General features: G+C 43.5%; 2 protein-coding genes across 4 annotated transcripts in view; both read left to right on the top strand.

Moving 5' to 3' along the window:
• The window catches only part of arhgef9a (Cdc42 guanine nucleotide exchange factor (GEF) 9a), a 67,668-nt gene extending 45,166 nt beyond the window's left edge, over positions 1-22,502 (top strand). For all 3 annotated transcript variants that reach the window (XM_080774652.1, XM_080774654.1, XM_080774653.1), the window contains 5 exons: positions 252-381; positions 1,193-1,324; positions 9,240-9,483; positions 11,150-11,218; positions 15,482-22,502. In XM_080774652.1, the coding sequence (XP_080630778.1) occupies positions 252-381; positions 1,193-1,324; positions 9,240-9,483; positions 11,150-11,218; positions 15,482-15,657 (751 nt within the window). In that variant the 3' untranslated portion in view covers positions 15,658-22,502. The remainder of the gene's footprint in view (positions 1-251; positions 382-1,192; positions 1,325-9,239; positions 9,484-11,149; positions 11,219-15,481) is intronic.
• The window catches only part of asb12a (ankyrin repeat and SOCS box-containing 12a), a 99,874-nt gene that overhangs the window by 62,965 nt on the left and 10,427 nt on the right, over positions 1-26,482 (top strand). The gene's annotated exons all lie outside the window — the stretch shown is intronic.

Consider the following 26,482-nt stretch of genomic DNA (forward strand, 5'->3'; position numbering starts at 1 on the left):
TGTGTCTCCATAGTGATTGCACTGTGATCTCAATTGTGTCTCCATAGTGATTGCACTGTGATCTCAATTGTGTCTCCATAGTGATTGCACTGTGATCTCAATTGTGTCTCCATAGTGATTGCACTGTGATCTCAATTGTGTCTCCATAGTGATTGCACTGTGATCTCAATTGTGTCTCCATAGTGATTGCACTGTGATCTCAATTGTGTCTCCATAGTGATTGCACTGTGATCTCAATTGTGTCTCCATAGTGACTATCGCTACGTGGCGGCGGCTCTGGCGGTGATGCGGAACGTGACCCAGCAGATTAACGAGAGGAAGCGGAGACTGGAGAACATCGACAAGATCGCCCAGTGGCAAGCCTCTGTCCTGGACTGGGAGGTGGGTGTGGGTGTGTGCGCGCGCAAGCGTGTGTGTGTGTGTGTGTGTGTGTGTGTGGGGGGGGGGGGGGTTAATGTAGGGCAGGGGTGGGCAACTGTGACGATGGCGAGGCCCAATATATTTCCACACTCCCTCCAGAGGGCGATCTACAAGCTCAAAATGCGTCGCAATTTGACCTTGTAGATCAGCTATTTTTGCTATATTTGAATTCCATTAAAAAATAATTAATGGAATCCTGAAAAGTTACCTTTTTTATTGAATTTCAAATGCATTTAGTTGTAGTTATGTTAACTTTATGAACTGTTAACATAAGTACATTGGACACAAAAAGACAATAACATTTTAATACTAGTCGTGAAGTAATTAAAGCAGGTTTTGGAATTGGAAACAGCTGAACACTATACTATATCAGTGTTCTGATATTAACCTGCTCACACGCAAGAAATTGTCCATTAAGGATTTACGATCCAAGTAAACGCACGCGGAACCGCGATCTATCTGACAGACTAGAAACGACAGACAGCACATTGAGTTAAATACTCGGGTGGGGGGGCTTTTGATGGAGGTTATGTAATTATAGGTTACATTTTGCATGAAGTCAAATGTGAACTTGAAGGTATACAATGATATTTTGGTAAGCACAAAATCATTGTGTGTGTGTGTGTGTGTGTGTGTGTGTGTGTGTGTGTGTGTGTGTGTGTGTGTGTGTGTGTGTGTGTGTGTGTGTGTGTGTGTGTGTGTGTGTGTGTGTGTGTGTGTGTGTGTGTGTGTGTGTGTGTGTGTGTGTGTGTGTGTGCGCGTGCGTGCGCAGGGTGACGATATCTTGGACAGGAGTTCAGAACTGATCTACACGGGAGAAATGTCGTGGATCTATCAGCCCTACGGACGCAGTCAGCAACGGATCTTCTTCCTCTTTGACCACCAGCTGGTCCTTTGCAAGAAGGTAAGGCCTCTGTCTGTCTGTCTGTCTGTCTGTCTGTCTGTCTGTCTGTCTCCTCCCTAACGTTCTCTCTCCATCTGCCATTCCCTACAGGGCAGAGAGCAACAGCAGTTTGGTTGAGCCAGAAATAAATAAATGAGGGAAATGATGTAGACATAAGGCAGTGCAGGCAGGTGCTCTGGCACTGTGTTTGCTCTGCCTCCCTCCCTCGTCTCTCTCTCTCTCTCTCGTCCACATATTGAGCTGATCCCCTCTCTCTCTCTCTCTCCTTCTGTCGATGTCTGACTCTTCCCTTCTTGAAGCTTAACGCCTGGAAGTCCTTGTAGTTTCGGGCGTCGCTCCAAAGTATTAATTTAGGTTTGATGCGGGGCACACGGCTCATGATGATGCGAGGCGTCACGCGCCGCCGAGCGCCCAATCAGAGCCTCAATAAATGCAGCTTTAGACCAGTGGTTCTCAAAGTGGGGTCCTTGAGGCGGGTTCCAGGGGGTCCCCAGCTAAATGATTGGTAACTCCGAGAGTGTACAAGTGGAGAGTGTATACCCTTACGGCTCCATTTGAGCTATGGGGGTCCGTGGCGTGGCCTAAAGCAGGGGTCTGCAACCTTTTAGAAACAAAGTGCCATGTTTTTAGTTTATGGATAGTCAGTGTGTCACTTTAATGACACCACACCACAATTCCAACATGTTTTGATGTGCCCCCCCCCCCCCCCCCAAAAAAACATTCGGTACCTTCTCTCTCCTCCTGCTTTTCCGTCTCTCTCTACCTTGTTCAATGTGTTGCTTATTTGATCAAGAAGGATGCACAGCTGCCAATAATATCCTCATTAGTGAAGTCATTATCCTAATATCCAGACCCTGCGCTGCACGTCAACTTCATTTGAGTGTCCCGTGTAATGTTCTAGGACAGGACACTCACTGCAGTCATCGTTCAATGTTCTCTCATGTACACAATGCATTATTAATAAAAGACAAATGAGATGAATTTGTCTATCCTTTAAACCGAATCTGGTATGGGGCTGAATGTGCTACGGTTTAGTCCGCTCCTGTTTCATCAACTGATTGTAAACACAACGCGCGGCGCGCGCGCACAAGCACGGGATATTTCATTAATAAGCAGCCTATTATTTAGCATGGGCTACTGTTGACTGTAGCCTATACTACAATGGCATTGAACATGAACATGAACTTGGACTTTAGCCCTGCGATGCTTCCGTAAGGGCCTATGGCGTGAGTAGGCCTGACAACAATTGGAACTATTGGAACAACAATTATGAACGAAATGCTGCACAGATGTAAATTGACGGCGAAATGGCCCGGTCCCCCCTCCCCTTCTCTCTCTCTCTCCCCTCTCTCGCTAAAGCAATTGAACGGACTGCTGGGTGTTGGAAAGCCGGTCGGTAGGCTACTTTTTGTTTTTTCGGGTCGAGGGGTTGGTGGGTCGTAGAATAATATATTGTTTTGTGGGGCGGGTTGGCTCCCGTGGCGGGGCAGGGAGGGGCGGGGCGGGCGGGTTATGAAACCGTAGGTGAGAGTAGGAGCGGAGATTGTTCGGTAGACCGAGAGAGTGTGTGTGTGTGTGTGTGTGTGTGTGTGCGTGCGTGCGCAGCTAGGGGGACTTGCGAAAAGGCATTACGACTCCCCACAACCTCGCCGACGTGCCGGGAAGGCATTGCGTAATCTAAAATACATTCTGTGTGCTTTGGACGAGACCTGTCCAAACACTGAGTGCTCGTCTCTAAATGGGGGCTGTGTTACTTTGTGGCCCCTAATGCACCGACTCCACCGAGGCTGTAGTGTCCTGTCAGAGGAAGCTTTATGCTTGGATAGGCTCAGCAATATACACACTCACTCACACACGCACACGCACACATGCGCACACGCGCGCACACACACACACATGCAAATGCAAGCACACACAAATGCACAAGCACACAGCTCATACTCGGAGAGATACACGTGCATGAACTAACGAACGCACGCACGGCACCCACGCACAGGTGATTACTTAATCTCTTGTATCTCGTGTGTATACTGTACACAACACCCCATGCACAAACAAAAACACAAAAACACACACACACACAAGCACGCATGCGCACACACAAACACAAACACACTCATGTGCTTTCCCTCCTGCTCTGCCTCCACGCAACTCTGGCCCTCCGTTATCTGCCACTGAACAGTACACAGCATCAGGAATGCGTGTACAGTAACAGTATATATGTATGTCCGACTCTGTTTTTGTTTACCACGACAACGTGTTTAGCATGCTGTTAACCCATTTTGACCTGGGAACCATTCTATATAAATGTCTCCTAAATCCTGACAGTTTTCTGAAAAAGCCATGTTTCCGTGTCAGCCGTTCTTCGACTTTTCAAAAATAGCTGACCGAGTGGCGCGCTACGAGCTTGTATAGGTCGCTCGGAAGAGGCGAGGGGCCGCCGCGCGAGACACACTTCATTATGAATCCCCACGTCTTCCCCTCTGCGGGGTCGTCCTCGGTGCAACGCCGTGCGTGGCGGCTGCCCCGTGGCCATGTTTGTAGAGCGTGTATGTAGCATGTCGGCCTCTCCTTCCTCTCCTCCTCCCTTATCTAGAGGAGACGCGGAACCATCTCTGCACGCTCGTTAGCACGCTGCAGGGCTTGGATTATTATTTGTCCTTTTGTCTTTTTCCTTTCCTCTTCTCAACCAGTGGTCCGGGGACCACCCAGTGGTCCTTGAGGAGGTTCCAGGTGGTCCCCCATCAGCGAAATGATGGGAGAGTTGGTAACCATTTACCAAACGATCCCTTGTAGATCTTTAACTCTAGCGAGAGTGTGAAATGATGGTTTAAATTTACGCGCTCGAGTGAAATTGTTGTTAAACATCTGCGTTACTTAGTTAACCCATTTTGACCTGAGATCAGATTCTAAAAATGTTCTTCTACAAAGCTATGTTTCTATGTCAGTCGTTCTTCGTTTTTTCAAAAATAGCAGACCCACAAGCTCATTTAGCTCTTTTACCATCGGGGCGACGGTACATGGTACCTTCCCTGCAGGCTATAGGGCCTCAAGATCGTTTGTTCCCATAAGTATAGGACTTATGAACAAGCAGGCCCCGTCTCAGTTCGGTGCATGAAGTGTGATGTGATGCCTCCTGGAACTACGTATGACTGGTGGCCCTTCTGTTGGCACTGTTTCTTTATTGTCTATGCACTGTGTGATCTGTTTGCTTGCATATGTTTTATGTATACCGGTATCCTGACAAATCTCCGAAAGGACAAATAACACATACAAGCGTGGAAGTCTTGGGGGCTGAGAGGGCTCAAATACTGAATCAATGATGGACCTTGATATGCAAAAGGTTGAAAATCACTGTTCTAAACCATCAGTTTGACGTGCATTAGGGCTACGACCCCCTTTTTGATTCATGATATTTTATCTCTGGGACCCTAAAGTATTCTAATCTATACGCTAAAATCCTCAGTGTTCACTTAACTCTCAGAGTGTGTACAAATTGAACCAAATGGACCTGTCTCTCGTCTACAGTCCCAACACTGCGGTTTGGCAAAGCATATAGGGAATTCATTTATCCTCCAAAAAAAGTTTAAATATGGAGCTGTGGGGGTTTATCTGCTCAACAATAATGCTAACGTTTGTTGTTTGAACGACAAAACGTGACCCGTTTTCAACCTCGGATAAATATTTTCCTCTTTATCTGATCCCGGAGTCTCACTTTATCTTGTATAGCTGTACATTATTAAAGGACCACTTCACCACTTTTCAACTTACCTTCAATTCATATATAATTGGTGGTCCTCGCGAATGTTCATGATAAAATGCCACAATCTTTTTTCCTATACTCTGTCTATGTTCAGAAACCCGTCCACCAGTGACATCATCGATGGGGAATCCAAGCTAATAAAAACTGCAGACTTTCTTATTCCTGAGAAGTTGCAATACGATAATAGAAGCCATCGTTTTCATGATAATAACAAATCTAAATATATATATATTTCACCCATTCTTGAGATAAGGGACAAAACTTTTTTCAAACTGGATTTTTTTTTTTTTAAAGAGAAGAAAAAAAAATCATCATTACGTATCATTTCAGTTGGTGTTTCAATACATAAGCACAAAAGATTTGACAGCGAATTTTCTATTTCTTTGGAAATTAACAAAAACATCACGGGACGAACGTCTGACGGAGTTGACGAACATCTGACGGAGTTGACAAGTTTAACTGATTTAGGTTCTAGACCACCTAGGATCTTGATTCTGGTGACTAATCCCACATTTTCAAGGATGAGGAATACAGTGGTACTATTTAGATTTGCCCTGTGAACATGGCAGCCATTTTTCAAAATGGCCGCCAACTTTCTGTTATTTCCCAATAACTCAAGTTCTACACCACCTAGGATCTTGATTCTGGTGACTAATCATACCTTTTCAAGGATGTGGGATACATTGGTACTATTTAGATTTGTCCTGTGACCATGGTAGACATTTTTCAAAATGGCCGCCAACTTTCTGTTATTTCCCAATAACTCAAGTTCTACACCACCTAGGATCTTGATTCTGGTGACTAATCATACATTTTCAAGGGTGAGGAATACAGTTGTACTATTTAGATTTATCCTGTGACCATGGATGGTAGACATTTTCAAAAATGGTGGACCTGCTATTATTTTACCAATTTACTCAGGGAATATTATCAGAATAAATAAATCTGTGAATACATTTCTTACCAAGAATTTTCTTCACCAATGTTTGTAAAGGTGTCTACTAACATATCCCACATTGGTTTCTATTTGACCACCCTAGGGGCATGTTTGACAGCTGCTGAATGTTGGGTACCATCAACAACCAATATAAGGCTAAATGTTCTAAATTTCATTATGCTTTAAGTAGCATGTGGCATGTCAATTAGGGGCTTTTCATGATTCTGGATCCATTCCAAGCATTAGTTTTGCACAAAAAACACTACGTTGGCTAAAAACGGCCATAGCCATCATCACAGATGTGATGAGGTCAGCACATGTCGGCACATTTGGGCAAGTGGCTATGGCCAAACTAGGGGGTCTATGGCCAAACTAGGGGTCAAACTCCTTGGGCTAAATTCGGTGAGGTGAACAGTGAGCAGTGAACAGTGAGCGAAAGACTGAAGACAGAAGATTTGGCTTCAGGACCATCAGGCAGGATGTGCAGACACTGAAGGCATCAGTGTCTTTCTCTGTGTCCCCAGCATGTCAACCAAAGCAATGTTACCAAATCAAAGGAGCCTTCACCTCATGTCACCTGGGGCTGGGTGAGCAATCGTATCCTGTATCTAAACTCACAACTAAATACAGACACTTGGCCAGACTGCCGTTTGAAAGGGTCAAACCCCTCATCCTGATTGGGGAAGACCACCCCACCTAATCACACCTCCAGGTGGGCCAGCAGCCATCTGCACAAGACTGGGCTGGACCCTGCAGGAAAGAAATCTCCAGCCAAGACAATGTAAGTTGACTATAACAGAGCCCCAGAACACAGAGCTCAGGAGAAGGATGGAGAAACACTGGCAGGAGGCCACCAAGATACAATGCCCCAGAGACCCAGAGTGTGCCACCACTGGCAGTAAGGAGATCAACTGCTACAGCAAAGATGTCATGAAAGGCATGTCTCCACCAAAAAAAACCCTGAACCTAATCGGGGTGTCAAGAGACCAAAGTTTCTCCCCCACAGTTCCCTGCAGTGGCCAGTGAAGTCAAACTGTGCATCTGTACCTGAAAGGGGCAAGTCAAAGGCCAGAAAGCCCACCTCCTTTTAATGTCCTGTCAGTAGAAACTCAACCTGCACCTGAAATAAGCCCTTACCTCTCCCAGAGAAAGTTCATCCTTGAAAATGTAATGATTAGTCGCCAGAATCAAGATCCTTGGTGGTCTAAAACTTGAGTTATTGGTAAAATAACAGCAGGTTGGTGGTCATTTTGAAAAACAATGGCTGCCATGGTCACAGCACAAATCTAAATAGTACCACTGTATTTCTCATCTTTTAAAATGTATGATTAGTCGCCAAAATCAAGATCCTAGGTGGTCTAAAACTTGAGTTATTGTAAAATAACAGCAGGTGGCGGCCATTTTGAAAAAGAAAATGGCTGCTATGGTCACAGGACAAATCTAAATATTACCAATGTACCCCACATCCTTGAAAATGTATGATTAGTCACCAGAATCAAGATCCTAGGTGGTGTAGAACTTGAGTTATTGTAAAAAAACAGCAGGTGGCGGCCATTTTGAAAAATGGCTGCCATGGTCACAGGGAAAGTCTAAATTGTACCACTGTATCCCTCATCCTTGAAAATGAGGTCTTAGTCACCAGAATCAAGATCCTAGGTGGTGTAGAACTTGAGTTATTGTAAAATAACATCAGGTGGCGGCTCTTTTGTAATATGGCTGCCATGGTCACCACGAGACAAATCTGTGATGGCCCCATAGCCAAAAATGTTCCTTAAGGCATGCTCTAACTGTGTGCCAAATTAGAATACTGCCCATTATTCAAAAACAATAATTTTATTGTTTTAGGAACACTTTTGTCAACTCCGTCAGATACACGTCAACTCCGTCAGACACAAAATCTGACGGAGTTGACGTCTGACGGAGTCAGACGTCATCTTAACCCTCTTTAGTACAATGTAGTAATTTTGTTTTTGCTTAATTTTGTTAGCTAAACCTAACCCCTAAACTAAAATAATAAACATTATTTTGGAATTCTTAACAAAGATCATAAAAATGTGCTGACGGAGTTGACATGTAAAAGCTGTGACCACATTGTTATCAACATTGTTTGTTTAAAATATCAAACAATTGAATGCTTGTCAGACCAGGTACTCCACTGTTGCAACAAATATAAATGGGACTTGGAAAAGGAGTCTTCAGGCTAAATCTGTCGACAATATTTTCTGATTAATTTAAGACTTTTAAAAAAACCTGACGGAGTTGACGGAGACGTGGGACGAACATTTGATATGAGATATTTAATAGAAAATATTAATTAAAATTAACTGTGTATATTATTTGCTATGTTGTTGACAATCTACTTTAATTTAGTATGAATATTTATGTGATTGTGACAGTATTAGACACTTTTTTGGCAGTTTGAAATTGTGGCCACTTGCTGGGGACAGGCTAAATACAGGCCTTTTTGGGTACAGGGCCTGCTTTTAACTAATTCAGATGGAATATGAAAACAATTATAATGAAATTAAGGGCATAATAATACACAACTGTATTACACTTAACTTTGCAAGTGCTTTTATTTTTATGAATTAATTTATTTTTTACATAAAATAAGGCTCTTATGTTTGGGACATGTTTTTTCCACTTTTGTCCCTCATCTCAAGAATGAGTGATTTAAAAAAAAAAAATCTGCCTAACGGAGATGTCACTGGTGAACTTCCCACAGCCCTCCTATGAGGCACGGACTGAGTCATTATCATTAGTGAGGACCAGTTATATGAAGATAGGTTGAAAAGTAAGTCTGATTTACAGTAGGCTAATACAAAGCCGACCTTCTACAAGCTCACATCACCTTACATCACGATTTCCGGAGCTTATAACTGTTTACAACTGCACAACGTGATGCGCAACCAGGCATGGACAACGGTTCAAATCATAATTCCTTAATTTCTCTTACGTCAGAATGCAAAAAAAAAATGCACTGTGGAGATTTGTTCTGTTCTGTTCTGTTTGTGCGCGTGTGTGTGTGTGTGTGTGTGTGTGTGTGTGTGTGTGTGTGTGTGTGTGTGTGTGTGTGTGTGGTCGGGGCCAACAGATGGAGTGAGTTGCATAAGACATATTTTTCAGAACACCTAGGGACGGATGCCTGCAGGCCGACAGCACACACACACACACACACACTGACGTCCTCCCTTGCTTCCCCTCCCCCCGCATAGGACCTGATTCGCCGGGACATCCTGTACTACAAGGGGCGCATCGACATGGACCGCTACGAGGTGCGCGACGCCTGCGACGGGCGCGACGACGACTTCAACGTGTCCGTGAAGAACGCCTTCAAGCTGTGCAACAAGGACAGCGAGGAGATCCACATCTTCCTGGCCAAGAAGCTGGAGGAGAAGCTCCGCTGGCTCAGGGCCTTCCACGAGGAGAGGAAGATGGTGCAGGAGGACGAGAAGATCGGTTAGTCCGCGCTCCGCGCTCCTCTCGTCCACATTTTGCGCTGTTACAGCGAAAGCTCTTATCTCCATATTCTATAACTTTTTGTGTTTTTTGTTTTTCGTACATTAACGTTCTAGTTGATTATACAGCGTCACACGAAAGCGTCAAAGGCAGCAGATCTAGCGAGCTCGAAAGTACAGTCTTGGACACATGTCAGTTCTCCACCTGACAGAGACGATAGTTAACTGAACGAAATAATAAAAACTAGAATTGGGAAAAAACTGTTTTAGTTATCTGGAGGGTTGTAGAGAGAAGACTTCCCCACACCCGGCAGGCAATTTGGAGCAGGTGCGATGATGACAGAGACTACAATGTGAAAGAAGGGACATCCGCACACTGCCACTTGCTAGTTCAGAGCAATTTATTGAGCAACGTTTCGATCTTGCGACCTTCCTCAGGCTTGTTATCTGGAGGGGAAAAAAATAGTAACTGAAGATTTCCTCAGTTTGAGTCTTTGTCAAAAATCTTTAAAAAAAAATCTAAACTTTTTCTAAAAAAGGATCTGAAAAGTTAAGAGAAAACTAAATTAGATTAAAAAAATCACACCTGTGTGAAGTGAGGGGGTGTACGATGATGAGAGCCATCATCGTACATCATCGTTACATAACATGTCGATTTGCTCAGACACACATGATGCAAATTCTCCATTCATTGGCAAATCATTGGCATGATTGTGTTAGGACAAACATCTACACTATATAGCTGAATATAGGACGGGCTTAGCGCCCCTCAGAAACTACATTCTAAACCAATAACCTTGCTCCACCTGCTCCTGCAGAATTTGGAATTTGCTCACTGCCGACAGCCGGTATTTGATATTTTGCAAACAAACAGTATCTGCTGCCGCTCTGTATGATGCGACGTTGGCACAAAACCAGAAATGGACTACGCCCTCACAAAACAGATCGTACTAGGTATAGGATGCAGTGGTGATACCTTCACTAAAAACGCCGGGACAGCGCTCCACACGTCCCAAACTCTGCTCCCTTCTGGCTCCAAAACTATATGGAATGCACTTCCCATCACAGTCAGAACCGCAGCATCACTCCCAATCTTCCGCCGTAGTCTGAAAACCCACCTCTTCAGACTCCACCATGGCCCGTTTAGCACTTGCCCTATAGCCTAGCCCCTTAGATAGCACTTTACGTAGACTTAGATAGTATTATGGACAGACTTATCGCTCGTTACGTAGACAGCACTAGAATTGCATTTAATGTGGTCATAGCACTTTATAGTACACATGTATATTGTATAATATATAATATAGTATAGTATGTATAGTTGACATAGATACTCCACTGTTACGTTCTTAGTTTATACATGAGTCATGATAACTACTTTTTATATATGTGAGGTATTGCCATGCTTTTGTTTTTGCTTAACCCATTCTGAACGGGAACCCATTTTGGTGTCAGCATCATGTTATGCTTTAGCTATTGAAAAATAGCAGACCTACAAGCTCATAGCGCGCCACCGAGTGGCGCGCTACGAGCTTGTAGGTCTGCTATTTTTAGAATCTGATCTCGGGTCAGAATGGGTCAATCGGACCAGTGTGTGTCCAGTGGAAACCTCGTTTGAATCTGATCTCAGGTCAGAATGGGTTCTCAACTCGATCCAATCCATTCAGGTTTCGAGATCTCGGACTACCAGAAGCGGCAGGCGGCCATGACCGTGAGAAAGGTGACTAAACAGAAAGGTGAGGCAACACGGAGACAGCAGGTGACTTCCTTTTTCTTCACGTAGACGCTGTGTGCTCTGTCTTCTCATCGCTGTTTTACTACTCTCAGCCTTATCTCTGCTCACACGTACGGTCGTACGCGCACATAACACGTGCACATACTGTACCTCCGCTTGTTATACAGTACGAACGCACCCCGGACTAGCCGCACAGCGCTAGCACAAGGAGCTATCTATGCCCCGTCATAAGACTTGAGTCGCACGCCGAAAATATAGCCAATCTACAAGCTCACACAACGTGCGGTGGATATCGACGTGTTTGTGAGTTTGTGTAGATCTGCTACTGTATGTTCGGTGAGGGACGCCGTCGTGCGGCGGCGTATAAGTCATGCTCTTTAAAAGAGAGAAGTGGATTGATGTCTTCACACAGTATATACAGTACATTATTATTCATGGCATTTGGTTTTCCTTTGAGTTCAGTGTCCCTCTCAGCCCGTTAACGGTGTCAATGATGATGAATCGATTTGCTTTTGCTAAACAGTTTGTTAAGCATCAATGAAAAGACAGAGGGCTTGTTTTTGCATGCCATTTTAAGACGTTTAAAGGACAGCTCTAGTGTGTTTGACATTTGGGGTTCCCGTTCTATTCTCCTTTTCAAAATAGTATAATCTTTTGTCCGTTATTGCCCAATCGGAGGGCGGCCATTTTGTGCCAGGACACGGCCATACACTAGCGTGTGTCCTTTCAGACCCACTGAAGTTGCTACTTTCATGTGAAACCTCTTCCACTGCAGTGTTTTTCTCTCCGTGAAAGTTGGCATGATCCGTGTGAGTATGAGTCTAAATCTTTAATAATAGGAGATGTGCCTTCTCCTGCCGAACTGTATTTTGGCACACGGCTTAGGAAATGATTTTCATATAGCGTATTCTTATTATTTATTTTTTTTGGTGGGTGTTTGAGCCCCTAGACTAACACGCGAGACATTGCAATGGCAACGGCGGTGATAAATTGAACACAACATTGCATGCCAAATACCTCGGTGATGGAAGAAGAAAAAAAAGGTATCAAACAAGTGGACGGAGAAATTCCACTCCAGACCAGCATTATGACAAAGAACTCACATCTGAAAACCACTAGTATTGTCCTTTAAAAGAAAATTACATTTTAGTGGTAGGATAGATGTGTCAACATACATTTATCATGACTGATGTTGGTGATTCTCTTCTTGGGGTGATTTTCATGGCACGCATGACCAATGACCATCCATAAATTAATTAATAATACATTAACCAATTATACCACTGCTGGAATATTCTCTCTGACGATCCCTGTGTATGTATACAAGTCTGTCAGTGAGGTGTTTGTTTTCTAAGTGCTCTGTGCGCGTGTGTGCGTGTGCGCGCGTATGTGTCTATGTCTGTGTAACATGGCTGGCACAAGGTGAAGTACTCCTCTTGAATTTCAGATTCATTTTTAGATTTCATCTTCAGAATGAGGGCCATGTTGTATGGACATGGTTTGAGAATGATAAAGGTATATGCATTAGAGGTTCCTCCTCTAGAGGTAGTTGCTATACAAGATGCCATGGCAACTGCTATAGGCGGATGGGAGCCATTGTGATTGGAGATGGCATTGGAGCATGCAGCCACAGTCGCCACAATCTGTTTTTTTTACCAGTGTTATCTTGTCTAATCCCCAAGATAAACATGGTCTATTATACACCACGACCCAAATAAATCCAATCCCTTCCTCTCAAAAGCCAAAACGGTGTTTTAAGAAAAAAGACCCCCCCGACAAAAGACACTGGGCCCTACTTTAGACAAACTATATGGCACAAGATGGCGCATGGTGCAAATAACGTTAAAGTATGGCGTTCGGTATACAAAGGGGGATAAGGGCGTAACATGAATTAGACCAGTTAGTCTCATAATCTCTATGGCGTCTTCTCCCATTCCTTTTAACCCATTTAGGCCTGACGTCGAAATTTAAAAAAAAATGTCTTCTAAATCATCTGAAAATACTATATGTTTCTGTCAGTGGTGCTCAATATTTCATGTCAAGGACCCCAAAAATGTATTTGGCCGCCGACCCCTCCATAGGAAATTATGTTGTTCCAGGGACTTCCCCTGAAGCAAAGATTTGAGTTCAAAACGTTCACTCTGAAAAAAATATATATTCCAAATTTGCGCCACATTTTCACGATTAAAAATAAATAGCAGACATATAAGCTCATAGCGCGCCACCGAGTGGCGCGCTATGAGCTTGTAAATCTGCTATTTTTCTGCTATCTGCTATTTTTCCTCTTTTAGTGTAGAGGAAAATAGGGGGTTAACGTTTAAGTGCTTACTGAGTTTACCGTGCAATAATCAGATACACTTTCAGTAAGTGATTAGATTAGAAATATACTTCTAATCAGTGTTTCTAGATTGCAAAAAATATGGACAAAATTCAATTTAGCCATCTGCAAAATAATAGCTTTCTTCACCAATGTGTTCATAAAGGTGTCTTCTAACAACTCTCAATTACTTCCAATCCAACTACTCTGGGAAACTTAGTGGGAGCCAATCCAAGTTGAGATGGCCTGGTGTGAATAATTGGAAAAATGTAAATTGGCCAATATGAGCTTGTTTTAGTAAAGAATTACTCCCTGGTCAGATAATAATCAGATATTCTTAGGCTTCCTAACTGAAAATGGGTATAATTTGGCATTAACTCAGTGACTTCAACCGCAGTACAGAGTCTCTCAGCAATGCCATCTACATTGTTGAACATGAGGGTCGTTTAGAATTTAGAAAGATTCCTGATCTATATAGGCAAACTGGAGGAGCTGGTGGTGGACTGCGTTAAACTTTAGACGAGGTGTTCCCTGTCCGGGAGGCATCCTTTGGTTAGACATAGGTAGCATTGGTTAGACATTGGTTGAGGGGTGCGTTAAGACGACCGGATTAAGGTTGGTGAGGGAGGGATAGATAGATAGATGGATAGTTAGGAAATCTGCTAAAATGAAAATAGTAAAATACCTAAAACATAATTCAAGATTTTCCATAATCATCTAAACAAAAGATTAATTTAGATTTCTTCCAAATCACACAAAATCCTCATCAGGGGTAGCAATGAATCTGCATGTTTCTAGTAAAAGGTCCCAGAATGTAACTATGCACAAAATGATCGTTGACGTTTGGATACATTTTGTGTGACAGGACTATGGAACTGAATCTTATATTAGTTCTGGTTTGTACCATAATAAGTCAACAGCCCAAATCTCTTTATATTATAAGGAACATATAATTCTGCATTTCATGAATATTATAGCATAATCCATTAAAATAAATAAATTATGAATTATTCATAAATTAAAAAATATATATACTTTATTGGCCCATTAGAAATGTCCCAGTTAAAAGTATTTTTGGTTAGTCTGTCGTTGTGGACATACTAACAAGCCTATTCAAGTCAATGTATAATAATTAAATAATTGATAACCACGTCGCTCATAAACTGGGAATGATTACTGCGCTGTAACTTTGCGCCGAGTATATAAGATAGGGCCCACTGTTTTTATTATTTCTCTTCCAAGGTGCCATGGCAACTTTTGAATATTTCATCTCCAAATATATTCTTTATTATAATAGCATAGTTGTGATGCTTGTAGACCATAGCGAAATGGCACTGTATAAACCGTAGTTTTAGTGCATATTAACAGCTTTCTGTTGGATCTACTTCTTTTTTTTGCCACTCGTCTGGGTGCTATTCAATCAAACACGCCGTCTGCAAACACAGAAGAACAGTGTATATATACCTTCCTCCAAACGCTTTGATCACACTGTATTGAACGTGGTCCATTGGTTCTCTGTGCTTGCCTGCACACAGAGTTTGCCTGAAAAGCACCTTACAGTCGGGGCCCGCGCTGTCGTTCTCATTCGCTGGAAATGACTTCCTCTTGTCCAACCATTTTCAGCCGTTCAACCATTAACGACCATAGTGTGTACCAATGTTATCACTATGGAGACTCATTTGGCTCTGTGTTTTGTTGTCGTCTGTGTTTTGGTTTTGGTTTGGTTTATTTGTGAACGCATGAGTCGGTGTCGTGCTGTTTGGTCTCGTTCTCTGACGCAAATAATGACCATGTTTCCTCTTTCTTGCCACCCTCCCCCCCCCCCCCCCTCTCGTCTTCTTCTTCTTTGCTTTGTATCCAACCTACGCTGCCTTACTCGCCCCCCCCTCCTCCTCCTCCTCCTCCTCCCCCTCCTCCCCTCTCGCTCTCCTGCACCTTGCCCTCCAGGTGTAAACAGGTGCACGCCCCCCTCATACCCGCCCCCCCAGGACCCCCTCTCGGCGGGGCAGTATGAGGTGACGGAGGACATGGCACAGGCAGAGCTTTATGAGTACAGTCAATCCAAAAGGCACCAGGCTCCGTTCTGGCATAATTTTAGTCGATTAGCTCCATTTAAGAAATAAGAGACACACAAACAGACTCCGCTGAAGGAACAGCTATTTTTTTCTTAGAAGCACTAAAAACATCGGACGATCCTGTCCCACGATGAAGAAAATTAAAAACCACACACACACACGCACGCACACACATGCACGCGCGCACACACACACACACACACACACACACACACACACACACACAGGCACACACACGCACGCACACACACACACACACACACACACACACACAAAACACCAGAGACTCTGGAGTTAAAAAAAAAAAACAAGGACCAACGTCAATACGGAGAGTCATGTGGTTAGTCGACCCCAAGAGGACTATATGACCGAAGACTTGGATTTAAAAACAAACATAGAGAACGTTCACACTCACCTGTATGTTACAGTAGTAACGTTCTTAGTTATTCATGCTTTTTTTGTCCTGCTGACTGCGGATTCTGCGCTAAAAAACGACCCACAACTGTCCGAATGTCCCCGGAGGTATTCACTTTTTTTTGTTTTATGGCTTCATTTTAACCACATCTCTAACACGTACACACACACGCACACGTACACACACACACACACACACACACACACACGCACACACACACACACACAGGGCCCGGCCCCCGGCCTGATCGTTTCCTAGTGGGTGTATGTATGTACTGTATGACTGTGTCCAAAAAGTGGAGAGATGATGATGATGATGATGATGTGCTGCTATGTTGAGTTTGCTCGTCGGTTGTTCTTTTGAACTTGCATCGCTGTGTGATGATGATGATGGAGCTCGTATGATAATGACGGGGGGCCTGCAGGGATCCGGATCACCTCCCCCCCCCCTGTGATGTTCTGCTGACAGCGTTATATTATACCGCCGAGTTGGATCCAGTCTATAACACTGAACACAGACCGTCTGTCTCCAGACTGGAACCTCGCCCTTCCTCTCTCGGCGAAGTCCGTCATGTCTCCGTTTCCCCCCCATGATGCACTACTCCTCTCTCCCACCCTGCTCTGCGTCTCACACACACACAGCAGTAGCACTCTCCGTTCTTTAGCCGTATCTCTCTCTCTCTCTCTCTCTCTCTCTCTCTCGCCCCATCATTCCTGCCCACCTGCCTCCTCCTCCTCCTCCTCCTCCTCCTCTGTGAGTCACGTCTTCCCGCCAGAAGAAGAAGAAGAAGTCTCGTCCGCTTTGGAAGTATGCCATTAGCCATGTCATGATTGGGGTCCAGCAGGGGAGCAAATCGATAGCCATTATCATCAGTGGAACATTAACATCCTTTTTTTTTGTGTGACAGGGGGGTATATATTCATATCCTATAACAGGCATATATATATATATGGGAACCCGGCCCGAGAGCTCTCTGTATTTCCGATGAAACGGGCCATGAATGCGTAGATAGGCAGGTCGCCCCTCCACGGCGCCGAAGCCCCTCCCCTGAGACCCCTCCCCCCCGTAGCACTGTGCCGGCTCCTCATTGGGTATGCGGACGAGAGCGCCATGCAGCGGCTCCAGCCTATACAGGAATCCACCGAGAGAGAGCCGAGGTGAAGTTGATGCATTGGGCCGGAGGGGGGAAAGCAAACGCCTGTTCTTTTGGAGTCAGCTGTATAAGAAAGGACGGACATGTTCAGTTGAGTTAACCATTTTTTGTATCCCGCTGCCGTTCGTATATATAAAACAAAGCACAGCACCAATTTCAGGAAAGAGATTACGTTTCTGTTATTTGCATCGGAGTGCGCTGCACAAACATAATTATTATTCCACGGGGCACGTCGGATACTATTCTGGATGTTGAAATTGATTCTTACTTGCATGCGGCACCGGTGATGAATGAGAAAAAAGATCCCCCCCCCCCCCCCCCCCCCCGACCCGAAATGAGCTGAAAGGCTTATATGTATGCTGGCGAAAGAACCGCTTGAAATGAATCTGGTCTCAGAATCAATATTATCATGGGAGCAAAACGAGCTAAATGAAAAAAAGTTATTGAAAGTATTTGCCAAAGCTGTAGCAAGCCTGTGGTATAGGGGGAGGGGGGTGGGGGGGGAATGGCTTCATTCTGTAATAAGTGTGCAGGGTTTTTTTTTTAAATCTCTGCCTGGATTGATGCATCTCTACAAACAACTGCTCCAACCTTGGCGTCAGTCATCCATCCATCTATACATCCATCCATCCATCCATCCATCCATCCACCTTCACCTCCCCTCCCCCCCCCGGTCGTCCTTATCTGATCCAATGTAGCGCTGCTCTGGCCTTCAGCACAGTGACATTTTGTTTGTGGATTTAACAGTGTTAGAGTGATGCCTGTTCAAATTGGCTTGTTAAATCAACAACGCGCCGACCCCTCCCCAAGCTGTCGTGTCCAAGCAGACAGAAGCACTGGAAGACGTTGACGTTTATGGAGGTGTGAGAGAGAGAGAGAGAGAGAGAGAGAGAGAGAGGCCTTCTGCCAGGAAAACTACTGATTCACTCGTTTTTTTCTTATAAGGTTGTATTTTCCTGTCCCCCAGGCGGAGTTTAAAAGCAGACCGGGTAACCACGGATCTGTAAACCTATTTTGACCTCAGATTATGGAAGTACTTTTTTTTTTTTTGTGTTTGTGATTTATATCATCTGATGAACTGTATACAGTATGAACAAGTCGTGCAATGTGATATATCATTATATATCTTCACTATTCACTGCAGTGATATGAAAGAGTTATATATTGTTATAATGTCGTTTGTTTTTGCCTTCTTACGGGCCTTATAACCTATTGGAGAGGGGAAAAAAATCCAAACAAAAATAAGGAAGGTTAGAATTGCTTTGTCAGTGTGTTTGTTGTGTAATTTATGTTCTGTTTCAGTAAAGAAAGCTGAGAATGGGGTTGAGTGGGATGGGGTCTAGAGCAGTGGTTCTCAAACATCTTTATGTCCTGGACCCCCAAAATCTGGCCGTGGACCCCCCCCCCCCAATTGGAAAGCAATTTGTGCGGAGGACCCCCGTAAGAGACGATTTGTCAAGATATTTCAAAATGTTTCCAATAGCCGGGAAAAAAAAGTGATTGTATAAAATGTTGCTCATTTAGCTGGGGACCACCTGGAACCACTTCAAGGAAGACCCCACTTTGACCCTATATTAAATTGTTTATAGGATCAATACAAGTAAATTAATACATGATAACCCTTCCACAGTAGTCGCTTTATCATATTTTCGACTATTTCGCATATTTTCCTATACATAATGCCTCATTTGCATATTTAAACATGTAAAATTTGTAATACAATAAATCATTGTCTTCGTGTAAGTACTCAATTGGGGGAAATGTCATGGTGACAATAATCTAATATAGGTATGGTTTTGCTCCACTCAATTAATAATTAACGTTTCATGAGCTCTGGCTCATGGACTAAAAACCAAAAAGAACTGAACCGGAACCAACCGGTTGGAAAAGGGGCCTTAAAGAGAACCAGTGCTCTAGAGGTCGACTCCCAGTGTGATAGTTTGTGGATGATAACTCCCCTTCGTCTGGGCGCAGATAGCAGACCACCAAACCTCAGGTCCGATTGCAACAGAATCCCCACACCCGACCGACCCCCTCTCACTACTCAAGTATACCAACAACAACACACACATAGCTGGCATGCAAAAGTATATGTGTGCCGCCGTGGCACACGTATATGCACGCAAGCTCACGCGCATCATTACTCACACGGAAACACGTACGTCACACACACACGCGCGTCGCGCGCACACACACGCACGTACACACACACAGAGGCACATTCTCACATGCACTTGCTGACCTGTTCTGCTGCAGAGAAGAGACGCTATATCTACCAGTGCCTTCTAGCATTCCACTCGTGATTATCTATTCAGTTTCACAGGCAGATTTGAATTAGTCATGTATTCTCCCTCCCTCGGTGTGGACTTGTCTCTCTCTCTCTCCCCCCTCTCCTCTCCTCTCCACTCTGCATCCCCCCCCCCCCCTGTCCTCTCTTTCTATCCTATCTCTCTCTTTCTGGGAATTCACCTCCCCCAGCGCATGAGATCCACTCAGAGACAGAAAACCCATAAGCGGGACCTTTTTTTCCCATTATATACAGTATGAGTAGACACTGTGCAGTGTGACTTGATAACACGTCAATATGGCCACCTCATTGTTACTGTACATCGCACTACTAGAGTATTATCACTGATGTTATTTTCTTGCACAACGATCGTATACATTCTAATTTCAGACATCTAGAGATGACTTAGAGATACTTTGTAGTCTATTTAACAGTTATCCACAAGGCGTAATGTCGAGAGAACATTATGATGTAACCGGAAAATATACATAAGACGCTGGGTTTTTCTCGGCTCGGTCAACTTTCACATTTTAGAGCTATACGTATACGTAACTACGTATTTACGACTATTGCGAAACCTGAAGGAACAATCATCTATTTTACACTTAGCAGCTAAACACACTGTAAATACTGTAAAAAGAACAGATCATATATTTGGATATTGGTATTTTTTTTCGTTGGAGACGAATGGCGTACCAGTTCTCGCGTGCGGTAGACCTCAGTAAACCGGTAGATGCATGCTTGTGGCATCCGATATTTTGCATGAGACTTAAGACGACTTTAGACGGATTGTTTTTTGCTTCATTCGCTGCCGATTATGACTCCCAGTAGTACAATCCAGGGTCCAATTACAGTGAATCCATAATATGCCGTCTCTCACATGACGGAGTTCTCTGCCGTGTCCGCATCCTGCCCCCTGCTCTCTCACAGCCTGAGTTATATACTTTATGCTAACGCCTGACTTAAGATTATCGGAAATAGCCGATCCACTATAGCTCAGTGGTTCTCAACCTTTCTCTGGATCTGGGCCCATGCACTTGAACGTCTCAAAAAACGACTTCAACGCGGCCGCCCGATGGGTGGGCTGCGTGTATTTTCACTTCAGAGCATTTTTTTTTATCTTAATGATCAATCAAGCGATTGTGTTTCTGCCTTGGATCAGTGGAACTAACGTAGAGTACGTCAGAGTAATCTAGTAGTGAGAGAGTAATGACACTCCCGTTGACTCTCATTGTAACAGTGGGATGCGGAAGTGCTCATTCTATCTCAATGGAATAGTTCCAGCCATAGGAGCAATGTTTGGAACTATCGCCCATAGGCACCCGCTTTGTGGTCATTAGGTTCCTATTTAGCAGTATCACTATGGGCACTTATTTCTCAAGGTTTTTTTTTACATATATGGTTTATATTAATGTTATATTATTAAAATGTTTGTGTTTTGCCAATTATTTGGGGGCCCACTTGCAATATCCTCACCGCTGACCAGTGGGCACTATAGCTGAGAACCACTGCACTATAGCTCACAACGCGTCATGCTGCGATGTGTTGTGAGCTAGTAGTATGGTGTCACGCAACTGGACATAGCCCATACAAGCTTGTAGATCTGCTATTTCTGGTAAGTGACACCGGGCACATGACTCATTTTAAGTCGGGTATCCCTCCATCACATGGGGATCTTTTATTTGGAGTGTGACTTTGTGTAGCTCGCGCCGAAATCGAAAGAATTGGGCTGTTAAATTCAAAGGCACTGACGCTCACACTGGTGTCCATTATAGTCTATTATTCTAAAAATGTATAATGTTTTGGAATTCCAACCTGCTCATCACCTTCCTACCGCTTTTTAAAGGGACGCCATTTACCGCTGAGGCTATAAACGGGTATCTTCTATGGCATCAGAGAACCAAATAGGGGTGCATGGAGCCCAGATGATGGGCGTGTGCGTGATATAGATTTGTAGTCGAGCAGAAGAGCTGAACAAATGAGAAACCTCATGGGATGAGCTAAAAATAAAACCGTAATCCTGAAGACACTCGTATACAGTACAGTATAGGCCTAACATTGCAATTCCTATCATGCTGCAGTCTTATAAGCACATTAATGATTCCTTGGAAGAGTAATGGTTTTGACATTATCAATGATTTCCTTATTTGTATTTATGAAACTGAATAACAATCATTTCCAGTGTTTTTTTTTCTTCTCCCCCTTTTCTTTTTTTGGTACATACTCTTTATGAACTGTGTGCGCTGCACTGAGAGCTCTGAAGACATGCAGCTCTCACTCGGATTTAAAGCAGATTATACTCTTAAGGAATCTTCAATCTTTGCTTTGATCCTTCGTCTGCTGTCATTCAAAATCAAGCAAACATGCACATTTTATCCAACAGCGATTGCTTTTTTTTTTCTCTCTCTCTCTCTCTTTCCTCTCGATCCAGGGGGCACATGCGGCAGTATAATCCCATTTACACACACTTAATAGCGCAGCCGCAACACCATTAATTATTAAACGTTATTAGTAGCAAATTTCTTGCAGTTGGCTTTTGCAGTTATAGTCCTGCGTTGTTTCGGAACAGTCAGGGTACAATGGAGTTTTTTCACAAAGCCATATTCCATGTGGTTTTTCAAGTACAACAAGGCGAATGAATTCTATGGGATTTATGCTCTATCCATTGTATATTACCATCTAGTTTAAGGTCTGGATTTTAACTCCTACAGAACATTTACTCACATAATATTACACTATCGTTTGGAAATGTCATCATATGCAAAAACCTTTATTTTATTTCTTCCTCGCTGGCCTTTTCGGTTTTGATTTTATTTGTTGTAGAAATTGAAAAACGAAAAGAAAAAAAAAAAAAACCTGAAAAATAATGCCTATTCAATCCAGAAACTGTGAATGAGAGAGTGGAGATGTCTACTGTATGTACATTATATGTTTTGATGTAATCTGAAGCACTGGGAATATGTTGTATTTCGCTGTAAAAATGAAATCATATCTGATATAGCTGTACTTTTGTTGAAAATAAAACCTCTATATACAGAGCTGTGCCTCCAGGTTTTGTGCTTGTGAGTGCTTGTGAGTGTACGAGTGGCCTCTGGGTTTAGTGGTTGTGAGGGTTGAGTACATTTCGTACATTGTGTTGGATTTCCTGTTGTGTGACATCACATCCTGTGTGTAAAGCCCATTTCCTGCACCTGCAGGCTGGCCAGCACACATTTCACATTTTCTCCCTCTGGAAGAATGGCAGCCTCCAGTATGTGCAGGTGCCTTTTCCGAGTGAACATTCTTTCACACTGAACATTCTCAGTTTACAAAAGAGTTTAGCAAACTGTCAACACCGAACTGAAGCCTGCCAAGTGGCTGTGCTGTAATCAATCAAAGTCATTAGGCTTATAGAAGTATATGTCCTCCCATTCTGCTGCCTAATTTTTTGACTCCCACAGAGTCTGTATCTTGAGAAAATGAAATAATATTAATAATAAAACGGTATCTCTCTCTCTCTCTCTCTCTCTACATATAGTGTTCATTTAACTCAAAGAAACAACACATCGATCCAGGAGTCCCGAGTTGGTGTTGGCTAGACCTCACTCTCGCAGCTGTAACTAACTATACAAATCAACTCATGTCAGAACATGTGTGATTTGGATTTAATATACCTCTCTCACACACACACACACACACACACACACACACACACACACACACACACACACTACACTACTATACACACTATTATAAATTTTAAAAAAGTCCACCAACTAAAAGTCCACCATCACAAAGTACTGTAGGCCTATACATGCATGTGTGCAAGAGCCTATAGGCACAACAAATTTAAAACACACACACACACACACACACACACACACACACACACACACACACACACACACACACACACACAGAGAGAGTGGTGTAACTGCATTTGATTCACATCACGTTATTGGATTAGTCAAGGGAAGAAAAAACATAATGCAACGATAAGAGCAACATTACATTATTTATTTAGTTATTATATTAAGGGAGAGGAGTGACCTCTACAGGAACCAAAAGGAACTATCTCTCCTCAGATATCATAATGCCATTTCATTTAAATTGTCTTGTCCACTCTGGACCTACTGTAAAGTAAACTATAAGCATATCTGACTGTGTTAATACATGTTTTAGTAACACTTAATAAAGTCATAGGTTTACTCAATTCTCTTTTTGAAATGTAGGTAGAGTTAGTTACTAGTCGTTTAGTGAAGTATTTTGTGGGAGCCCATCTTAAAGTCAGGGCTTTATAAATGAGATAGAAGAAGTAAATATGGTATTGCTGAAACTGTGTTTAGTGTTTACTATATGATTAGTAATGTATGAATAATGTTATACTATCAATTCATGATGAATTCATGTCCCATCTTTAACCCATTTTGGTGTTGGCATTACGTTATGCTTTAGCTATTTAAAAATAGCAGATCTACAAGCTCATAGCGCGCCACCGAGTGGCGCGCTGCAAGCTTGTAGGTCTGCTATTTTTGAAAAATCGAAGAGCGACTGACATAGAAGACATTCTTAGAATCTGACCTCAGGTCAGAATGGAAAACTGTCAGGATGTAGAAGACATTTTTAGAATCTGATCTCGGGTCAGAATGGGTCAAATGGGTGATGTGTGACATGTGATGTCCCATCACATGTCGGACCTGGGTGACGGCAGACTGCTAGGCGAGCGCTGGCGCTTTGGCATGGGGGGGGTAGGATCAACATATATGGAATAAATTATGTACTGGCCATATATGGAGCGTGTCTTGAGTGTACAGGGTTTGATGCGGTCAGATCAACATAATGGAATGTCAGAACAGGTCAGCTCCATATATGGAGATTTAAGGGTGGCAGCGGGGGCAGTGTCTTGAGTGTACAGGGTGTGATGAGGGCCCAGGTAGGGCCGGGCATGTGCAACTTCATGCTTCCCAGAGCATGGTGATTTCACCTTTCCTCTAGCACCACCCGCAGGCCAAATTTGCCATTTACACACAAGATGGCTGTGGAAATGCTGAAATATGCCTTCCCCACATCAAAACAATAGGTTGATTATGTCAATTAACCTAATCAATCATTGCATTTTATAACTTTCATATTAACTCACCCGTCGCCAAGTTTGCCTTTTGACGCTTTTGTACCTCGGAGGCGATGATGCATTGTCACGCCTTTTTGAGTGGTGCAACCACTCCTACAACCAGCAATGTCCGTCCGTGTTCACCTATGTATGTATGTGTTCACGTATGTGTTCATGAGCACCAGTATGAGTACCAGTAGGGGCGCTGTTGTGCCATGCAGAAACAGAGAGGCACTGTTGCCTAATGAGAGAGAGAGAGAGAGAGAGAGAGAGAGAGAGGGGAGGATGGGGGGGGGGGGGGGGGAGAGAGAGAGGGGAGTTGCACCACTCGGTTCACACGGGTGTGATTTTTTAATAACAATTGATCACGGTCCAGTTTCCCCTCTTAACATTCCCGTTTCGATCCGATGAAAAAAAACGGCTCAAACCGGAAATACGCTGGCTTATGCTTTCTATGGGGATACAGCTTCTTGGAACGTAAATATCACGGATAGTATTTAGCTTACAAAAAGTATGTTTTGGGTGGATTAAATGACAATCGCGGGACATGTTACATAGCGGATTTTTACTTCCTGACTCAGCGGTTTTACGGCCAAAAGAGCTTTCAAGTTAATCGACCTTGGTCAAACCACGCCAAACACACTTTCACTGTAGAGACTCTAAAGTCTACGCTGTAATCCAAATCAGACCTTTAAACCATTGAATATTTAGGGAAGCTTGGTCGAAATGAAGAGGATATTCTGGTGGTGGATATTAGGACTCAGAAACGGATTAAAGAAGCAAATTCATCTGCTGTTGGCACCGCTCACTTCACACAAGTGTGATTTTTATTACTTGATTACTTTGGAATCTATTTTCATTCAATTCAATTACAGATCAATTAAAAACATCAAACAACAAGTTTCTCCCTATGGGAAATATGCCATATTGTTTTAAGCAGTATGTTAAAACAGACATTAAACTAAAGGCTAATGCGTTTAATCATCTTGTCAATTTCGCTTAATCTCTCAGTTTTAAAATGGGACATTGCTTGTCTTTGATAATAAGTTGTAACTCTCCAGTGGTTTAGTGGAGACAAGGTAATATTGTAAAAGCTCAGATTGCTTTTTAATTAGGCAACATTGTCGATTGGTCGCCATGTATGGCCTACTGCTGCTCTGAGTCCTGAAGTCCACACACTGACTGCTGTCTGTCTGGGTACGACTGCTGCTCTGAGTCCTAGAGCTCTCTGCTGTCTGTCTGGGTACGACTGCTGCTCTGAGTCCTAGAGCTCTCTGCTGTCTGTCTGGGTACGACTGCTGCTCTGAGTCCTAGAGCTCTCTGCTGTCTGTCTGGGTACGACTGCTGCTCTGAGTCCCCTGTATAAATCTTCTAAATCCTTCAGACCCGTTATTGTCTCCACCAGGCCGAAGGCATGGGGGAAGAGTATGTTTTGCACTCTGTCCGTCAGTGTGTGCGTGCATGCGTCCGTCCGTCCGTCTGCGTACAGCTAATCTCCGGCACCGTTAACCAGGTATAATTTTATAGTAGGCCTACCATTTTCAGAATTTTGCCATCCCATTTATCATTGAATCATGTTGATTCAATTTGCTGCCAGCCATACAGTAAACTGTATGAGAGACGGAAAATGCAATTCTCCAATGTGGCCTGGCTATACATACTGTATTTCATGTCCATCCATCCATCTTCACCCGCTTAACCGTAGTCGGCTCGCAGGGGCAACAGCTTCACCAGAGAGCTCCAGACTCCCAGTGGGACGTGCATCGAGGAGAGGCTCGACAGACATCCTAAACAGATGCCCGAAACACCTAAGCTGGCTGGTAATTCATGTATAATGGGCCTGATTCACCAAGAAAATGTACGACCAGGTGTAAATGAAGTGACTAAAGGAGGGTGTATTTTCGGTACGCTTTATAGACCCCTTTTCCA

Source organism: Protomyctophum bolini, assembly GCF_963924005.1.
Source record: "Protomyctophum bolini genome assembly, chromosome: 10".
NCBI lineage: Eukaryota > Metazoa > Chordata > Actinopteri > Myctophiformes > Myctophidae > Protomyctophum > Protomyctophum bolini.